Genomic DNA, 7893 nt, shown 5'->3' on the forward strand with positions numbered 1-7893 from the left:
AATCAACCAAACACTACCTCATAGAGTTCGACCTTATTTCTCGATGCGAGACTCCCAAAAAATTATGGCCTCTGCTATTTGACTGTATTGTTAGCTCAGCTACGATCATTAGGTCGTGCAAACGTTGCCGACACCTTGCTAGCTACTTCATGCGGTGTCTACTCAGATGGTAGATAGTTTCCCAGAAATCCTAAGTGGAAGTATTGATTCTCATTGAATTCTAGCACTTCTCCTTGATGACACATTGCTTAAAAGCTCAGCCTTTGCATATCAGCCAACTTTTTCTTTCACATGTTTTTGTTATTCTTTCCTAACTAATTATATTTCAGTGAGAATCAATAGCAACTCACATCTTTGATTGAGCTTTTTCATTTCCTCTCTTTGCTTTCTCATTTGGTACAAGTGATCTAGTGTTTTTTTATCTGCTTTTCCATGGCGTCTTCATTCAGCAATGATCCTTATCTACTTCAGCTTGGTCCTCCACTCCTCCAGCTGCTACAATGGTGATTCTAGCCAACATTGTTCTTCTAAACTTCGTCTCTTCAGAATAACTATTCTTATTGGCATTCTGAAGTGTTACCAACTATTCGTGCGCTCATCAAATTAGAGGTTTTACTACTTGTCCCGACACTCTTGTACCTGACCCTGTTGATCCCACTCTCATGAGCATTAATACTCCATAATCTAAATGGCTTCATCTTGATCAAAGGAACTCGAGGTATTTGAAAGCAAAGCTCTTAATTTGACTAAGAACATGAACCCAGATAACTCAGCAGCAACGGTAGCTAAGCTAAGGCCCTATACTTTGACTTAGTGTTGTTTCTTGACGCAACCTTTTGCTTTGGTTAGGACTAGGAAACAAGGGAGTCACCAAAGTAACCAGAGGTACTTCTTCAGTCATCAGAGCAAGAGACCCAATCAGTATCAAATGTACTTTGGTTTTTGGTGAGTGTTGCATATTGGAGTGCCCCAACTGTACTTTTGTAGGGTGGCATAGACTCCGTTCGAACATGCTCAATGCCTAAAACCAACGTAGTTTCCCCAAGCCTCTGAAAGAAAATACCGGCGAAAAATGAATAAAAATGTATCAACTCTTGAAGCTTGAAAACACCATCATATCAAGACTTTGCTAAGACGATGAAACCAGGCTCTATGAGATTGTTTTAGATCATAAAATGTATTAGATAGTTTATGTGGTGTTTAATTCTCATAGTAACAACATTGACAGCCACGTGTCAATTTCTTATTCATTTATTTCTTGTATCCACTTAGGTCAGTATATATATAGAGTTGTAATACTTTTTCATTAAGAAACTAACATAGAGTGAGTTGATTCTTGGAGAGAAAACAAAGTAAGAGAGTGTGACAGTCAGAATCCCGTGATCTGTAAGGGGAAAGACCAGGTAAGGATGTGCAATCCCACACCGCCTGGGGAAGGTCAAGTGTGATGATTCTAAGACTGTGTAGGTATGGGGTTATGATAACTCTACAAATTAGAGTTATTTTACCATATTTTATATGCTAATTGTTGCTTATTTCTTGAGTTTTTAAATAATTTATTAAGTTTTTAAGTAATTTTGAATTTATTTGTCTTATCATGATTTTATATACTTTTGTGTGTTTTTATAATTATATTATTGTAAAATGTTGTAGTTTAATTATTTAAAATTAATATTGTTAAGTTAGGAGTAAAAAGATGTAATGTTGAGCATAAATGTTAGGTGGATTAAGTTTTAATTAATATTTTCATGAAATTTTTATTGTATAATTTATTTTTGAAAATATTTGATTTTAATTTAATTTATGTTTGTTTTATAGGGAAGTGGTTGTAGTTTATTTGCTCTTGAGGAGAAAGAAAAACAAAGAAGAAAAGTGGCAAATGTCAAAGAAGTTGGCATTTTTGATAAGCCCAAATGAGCCTCTGCCACCTTCAGCCCAGTCCAGGCCCGCCAGGCCCACTGCCACCTCCATCAGCTTCTCTCCCTCAAGCTCTTCACCATTCAGCCATCATCACTTCAGCCAACACACTCCCATGCCAAGCATAAATGCCCCAGCTTCCCACGTGACCATTCCAACTCCTTCAGCCTTCACATGTTCCAGCCTTCATTCCAAGTCAACCTCATCAATTCGGTCCAAGCCTCCCTTCACGCCCAGCTGCAGCTTCATCAGCGCATCACCCCAAAGGCCATCTGCCAGGCCCATTCGGCCCAGTCACAGACCAGCCGCCTGTCTAGCCACCTGCATTTATCTTGAGCCCACAATGTCCCCTATGACAAAATTGCCAACTTTTTACCATTTTGTCTACACATTTTCACCACAACATCATCATTACACCTTATATTTTACCTCTACATACTATATTTATTTTACTTAATTAATTTAATCAATTTAATTAATTTAAATTGATTATTTTAACAATCTCATTTTGGCTATAAATATGGTATTTCAAGACCATTTTAGGGTGCTTAATGTTTTGGTTACCATCTTTTTCTCCCATTTTCTCTCTACCATTCTCTCTTCCATTTGGGTTTTTCAAGAGCATTTTGCAAGTATGTATGTCATTTATTTTGTAATCTCTACTCTAGTTATGTGCTTCTAATCTTTTTCATAAAATTATTAAGATCATGATGAAGCAACTTGTAACTAGGTAATATTTATGTTGTATGTTGATTTCCCTTGTAATACAACAAAGTCTATGGATTTTTCTTCTTCATATATTTCTTTCATCTTAAATATCTTGTATTTTAGATTGTTAGAACATATTTACACTTTGTTCTTCATTAGTGCATAAACATAATATTCTTTGTGTAAGATGTGTCATTAAATTGTACACATCCATGCTTAGAACAAAAATATTATGTTTTGCCTTATAAATAATGTTCATTGATTTATTTGTTATTTCATTAGATTGATTTACACTAAATGCTTTGAAATTATGATTTTGAAAAGTGAAGAATCCTATCTTTTTATAAGAAATTTGTGTTTAAAATTATAAATCTTTTTGAAAAAGGATAGTTTAAATTATTTTAACTATCACTAAAACTTGGGAATCAATATACTAATAAATATAATTAAACTTACATTTTGTGGATTCTAGTATCTTAATAATCTTTTCTTTTAACACTTATTGTCAAATCATTATTGGATTATTTTCATTCTCTTAAATAGCTTTATTTTTCAATCTTTTATTTTATGTTCATAATATTAAAACTCATCAATCTTTGGAACTAGGTTAGAATTTATTACTTTTGATTTAAAATAGTTTTCTTTTTTTTATTTTAGACAACTCCTTTGGGTTCGACCTCGTGCTTACACGAAAACTATTCTATAAATACGATTCGTGCGCTTGCGAGTATAAATATTTAAACATACCCGTTTTGGGTCCATCAGGTTACACAGTTGAAGATGGCTTAAATGGATTGATGGGTACTACCTATATCAACAAGATGCATCTTCTTTTCGGTAGCTCATCACATGAGAACTCCAAAGTTAAGCGTGCTTGACCTGGAGCAATCTGATGATGGGTGACCTCCTGGGAAGTTTTCCCAGGAAGCATGTGAGTGAGGACAAAGCACGCTGGAAAGACTCATGTTGGTTTGTAGGGCCAGTCATCATTCCAGGAAGCAGCCATAGTGGACGTCGGGCCCATAAGGGGGGGTGATTGTGATAGTCAGAATCCCGTGATCCATAAGGGGAAAGACTGGGTAAAGATGTGCAATCCCACACCGCCTAGGGAAGGTCAAGTGTGATGATTCTAAGACTGCGTTGGTATGGGACTACACAGTTGAAGATGGCTTAAATGGATTGATGGGTACTACCTATATCAACAAGATGCATCTTCTTTTCAATAGCCCATCACTTGAGAACTCCAAAGTTAAGTGTGCTTGACCTGGAGCAATCTGATGATGGGTGACCTCCTGGGAAGTTTTCCTAGGAAGCGTGCGAGTGATGACAAAACATGCTGGAAAGACTCGTGTTGGTTTGTAGGGCCAGTCGTCATTCTATGAAGCAACCATAGTGACGTGGGGCATTACAGAGAGTGTGTTCCACATACTTGTTTGTCTTTTCTAAGAGTGATTGTTCACAGAGTGTTTGAGAGATTTGTGAGAGTTGTCAAGAACAAATTGTCTTGACTGGGTTTGTATTGTTACTGTACATAGTAGATTCAAGAACTCGTGTGTGGACAGCTCTAGCTGGATGTAGGTTTCATATTGGGGTTGAACCAGGGTAATTCGTGTTGCATATGTGATATTCTAACAAATTAGAGTCAGGTTTCGATCCATAGGGTGAAGGCTTGAAGATTCTTGTTTCAGAGTTGGGTTTCTTAGAGTTTCAAGAAGATGACAAGAACTGCAAGGTATGATCTTGAGAAGTTCGATGGAAGTGGAGACTTCAGTTTATGGAAGGAAAAGCTTATGGCAGTTTTGATTCATCAAAATCTGGATGAAGCCCTTGAAGGAGAAGAGAAGATGGCAAGAACGTCAAAACCCAAAAAAGTAAAGACCATGGTGAAGAAAGCAAGATCATCGTGATGCATTTGGAAAATAATGTGTTGCGACAGGTAATAAATGAAATTACTCCTGATGGTATGTGGTCTACTCAAAAATCTCTATTCAACAAAATCTATTTCTAATAAAATTCATATGAAGGGGAGGTTTTACAGATTTGTGATGGATCCTACAAGGAATCTTGAACAAAATTTGGATGAATTTAACAAGCTTGTGCTAGATTTAGCAAATGCACGAGAAACTATTAGTAAAGAAGACCAAGAAATTACTTTGTTGTATAGTCTTCTTGAAGCTTTTAAGGATCTTCAAACAGTGATTCAGTTCAGCAGAGATACTATTACAATGGAGGATGTCTTAGGGGTTTTAAAAACTAAAGACTTCGAACTATCGCTTAAGAAAGGCAAGAAAGATGAAGCTTTAATAGCTCGAGGTAGATCTCCAAGAAGAGAGTTTAGCAAAAGGAATGATAACTCATTTGGAAAATGAAAGTCTCCTGCTCGATCGGCTTCAAGAGGAAGAGATAAAAGAAAGTGTTTCTTTTGTGGTAAAAGTGGACACATAAGAAGGAATTGCTTTCCTTATAAAAGGAAGCTTTAAGAAGATACACCTTCATCAAGTACAACTGCATTTGTTGACAATGAAGAAGCTTCGGATAGTGAGATGCTATCAATTTCCATAGATAGAAATCCAAATGATTGGATACTTTATTCCAGTTGCACATTTCACATGTGCCCAAGGAGAGAATGGTTCCAAGATTATAGAAAGGCGAATCAAGGGAAGGTGTTAATGGGAAATGATGAGTCTTGTAATATTGAAGGTATTGGCACTACTACAAAAAAAGGTCATTTGTGACAGTTCCTAATTGCCACAATTGATTTTTTACGTCAGTTTTGAAACTGACACAGAATCCCATGACGCAAACCAACCTGCATTTGCGTCAGTGCCCAACTGTGACAAATGCCATGTTTGTGACAGTTGGGCACTGACGCAAATGCTACATTAAAAAACAAGCGCTATGAACCCTGACCCCATGTACCTAGACCTCAGCTAGCCACCTCTCAACCCCCGCGACCCCAGCCACCCCCCACGACCCCCGCAACCTCAGCCACCCACATTACCCCTATGAACCGAGTCAGAGAAAAAAATCAAGAGGAGGGTTTTTGGGTTTTTCAAACAATAATCTTCAAAATAAAAAATCTATACAAATTTTTTTTTAAAAAATAGTGTATAAGGTTCATAAACATATCATATTCATCAATTTAACCTTAAAATTAAAAAAAAATTAAAAAAACTCACCAAAATGGGTCAAGAAAGTTGGAGGCGTCGCTGGTTGTTGGGAGAAAACCTAAGTTTTCGAATTTGGGAGAATGAGGGGCTCGGGGACGATGGTTGATATTTATTACTGGGATGATCGTTGGCGTCAGTGGGCAACTGACACTAACGGCGTGTTTGCGTCAGTGGGGCACTGACGCAAACTTCGCCAATTAATAGCATCAGTGTTATCACTGACGCAAATGCCCCTACATTTGTGGCAGTGCTCAACTGCCACAAATGTTGATTCTCGGTCAACGGCGTCATTCAACTGCGTTGACTGACGCGTTTGACTAACACAAAAGAGGTATTTTGGTGTAGTGTGGAAGTGTTGATGTGAAACATTTTTATGGAAAAATCAGGTTGTTAGAGAATGTAAGGCACATTCATCTTCTCAAAAGGAATCTCATCTCACTTGGTACTCTTGAAGATGAATGTTTGAGTTACAAATCAATCAATGGGTTATTGAGAGTATCAAAGGGGTCGTTGATAGTAATGAAAGGTATGAAAAAGCATGGGTTGTATGTTCTTGATGGTAAAACAGTAGAAAATTGAGTGGTTGGTGTAGTCAAAGAAGTTGATGAAGAAACAAAGAAATGGCATAGAAGACTTGGCCATATAAGTGAGCAACGTCTAGTTGAGTTGGACAAACAAGGGCTGCTTGGTAGTTTGAAACCTGTAACTTTAAAATTCTGTGAAATATGTGTTCTTGGAAAGCAACATAGGGTGAAATTTTCAACAAGACAACATAAATCAACTAGAATTTTAGAGTACTTGCATGTTGATGTATGGGGGCTGAGTAGAACACCAACTCGTGAAGGTAACCGATTCTTTCATTCTATTGTTGATGATTATAGTAGAAAGGTTTGTGTTTTCTAATGAAACATAAAAATGAATGTTAAGAAAAGTTTAAACAGTGGAAAATTTCAATGGAAAATCAAATTGGTTTGAAGATAAAAGTTTTGAGAACTGATAATGGGTTGGAATTTATTAATGATGAGTTTGATGTTTTGTGTGATGCATCTGGCATACTTAGACATAGGACTGTCATTAGAACACCTCAACAAAATGGAGTTGCTGAGCGTATGAACATGACATTGTTAAATAAAGTTTGATGCATGCTTCTAGGATCTGGTTTGAGTAAATCTTCTTTGGGTGCAGCTGTTATTACAGTTAGCTATGCGATTAATAGGTGTCCAAATAGAGTTATTAGGCTTGTTACACCTAAAGAAAAAATTTCAGGGGAACCACCTACACTTACACATTTAAGAACTTTTGGTTGTGTAGCTTATGCACACCAAAAGAATGATAAACTAGTTGCAAGGTCCCAAAAGTGTATCTTTCTTGGATACCCCAAGGGAACCAAAGGCTACAAATTGAGGTCCTTAAATAAAAATGGTTCTAGAATCATCACAAGTAGAGATGTTTAATTTTATGAATTAAATTTTCCATTGCTAACCAAAGAAAAAGAAAGTCAGTTGTTTGATGCAGAAAATGAAGAGAAAAATCGCAACAATATTGGTTTTGAGGTGGATTTCATTTATGTTTCAAACAACAAAACTCATGCAGATCAAACTACAGTTCAGCCATATCCAACTACAAGTAAAAGTACAGATACGGATCAAGGTGGAACACCACAAATTGAAGGGTATCAGCTTGTGAGAGACAGAACCAAGAGAATAATAAAGCCACCAAATCGGTTTGCAGAAGCAGATGTAGTTTCTTACGTGTTAGCAGCAGCCAAGACAGTGTTTTAGAATGAACCTGAAGATTATGAAGAGGTTATGTCTAGGCCTGATGCTCAAGAATGGCTCAAAGACATGAAGTCAAAAATGGATTCACTTCAGGACAATAATACTTGGGAGTTAGTTGTTAGACCAGAAAAGCACAAGATTATAGAATGCAAATGGATTTATAAGTTGAAAGAATGGGTCAATGCTTTAGAACCTCCAAGGTATAAGGCAAGGTTGGTAGCCAAGGGGTTTACTCAAGTTGAAGGTGTGGACTACACAAATATTTTTTCTCCTGTGATCAAGTATAAGACAATCCTAGTGATGTTGGCTTTAGCAACTCA

The 7893-nt window shown here is 36.8% G+C and overlaps 1 protein-coding gene across 1 annotated transcript; it reads left to right on the top strand.

Annotated features, from left to right (window-relative positions):
• The first annotated feature begins 4340 nt into the window (after positions 1-4340).
• LOC133825784 (uncharacterized) lies at positions 4341-7576 on the top strand. Its single transcript, XM_062258686.1, has 7 exons — positions 4341-4496; positions 4650-4938; positions 5397-5472; positions 6182-6321; positions 6388-6683; positions 6773-6902; positions 7284-7576. The coding sequence occupies exons 1-7, from the start codon at positions 4341-4343 to the stop codon at positions 7574-7576; spliced, it is 1380 nt and encodes a 459-aa protein (XP_062114670.1).
• The last annotated feature ends 317 nt before the right edge of the window (positions 7577-7893 follow it).

This window comes from Humulus lupulus, chromosome 3 (genome assembly GCF_963169125.1).
Source record: "Humulus lupulus chromosome 3, drHumLupu1.1, whole genome shotgun sequence".
Lineage (NCBI taxonomy): Eukaryota > Viridiplantae > Streptophyta > Magnoliopsida > Rosales > Cannabaceae > Humulus > Humulus lupulus.

Coding starts and splice junctions, on each gene's coding strand:
- LOC133825784 (XM_062258686.1), top strand. CDS start 4,341: ATGACAAGAACTGCAAGGTATGATCTTGAGAAGTTCGATGGAAGTGGA. Junction 4,497..4,649: donor GAACGTCAAAACCCAAAAAA/GTAAAGACCATG, acceptor ATTCATATGAAG/GGGAGGTTTTACAGATTTGT. Junction 6,684..6,772: donor TTGATGATTATAGTAGAAAG/GTTTGTGTTTTC, acceptor ATTGGTTTGAAG/ATAAAAGTTTTGAGAACTGA.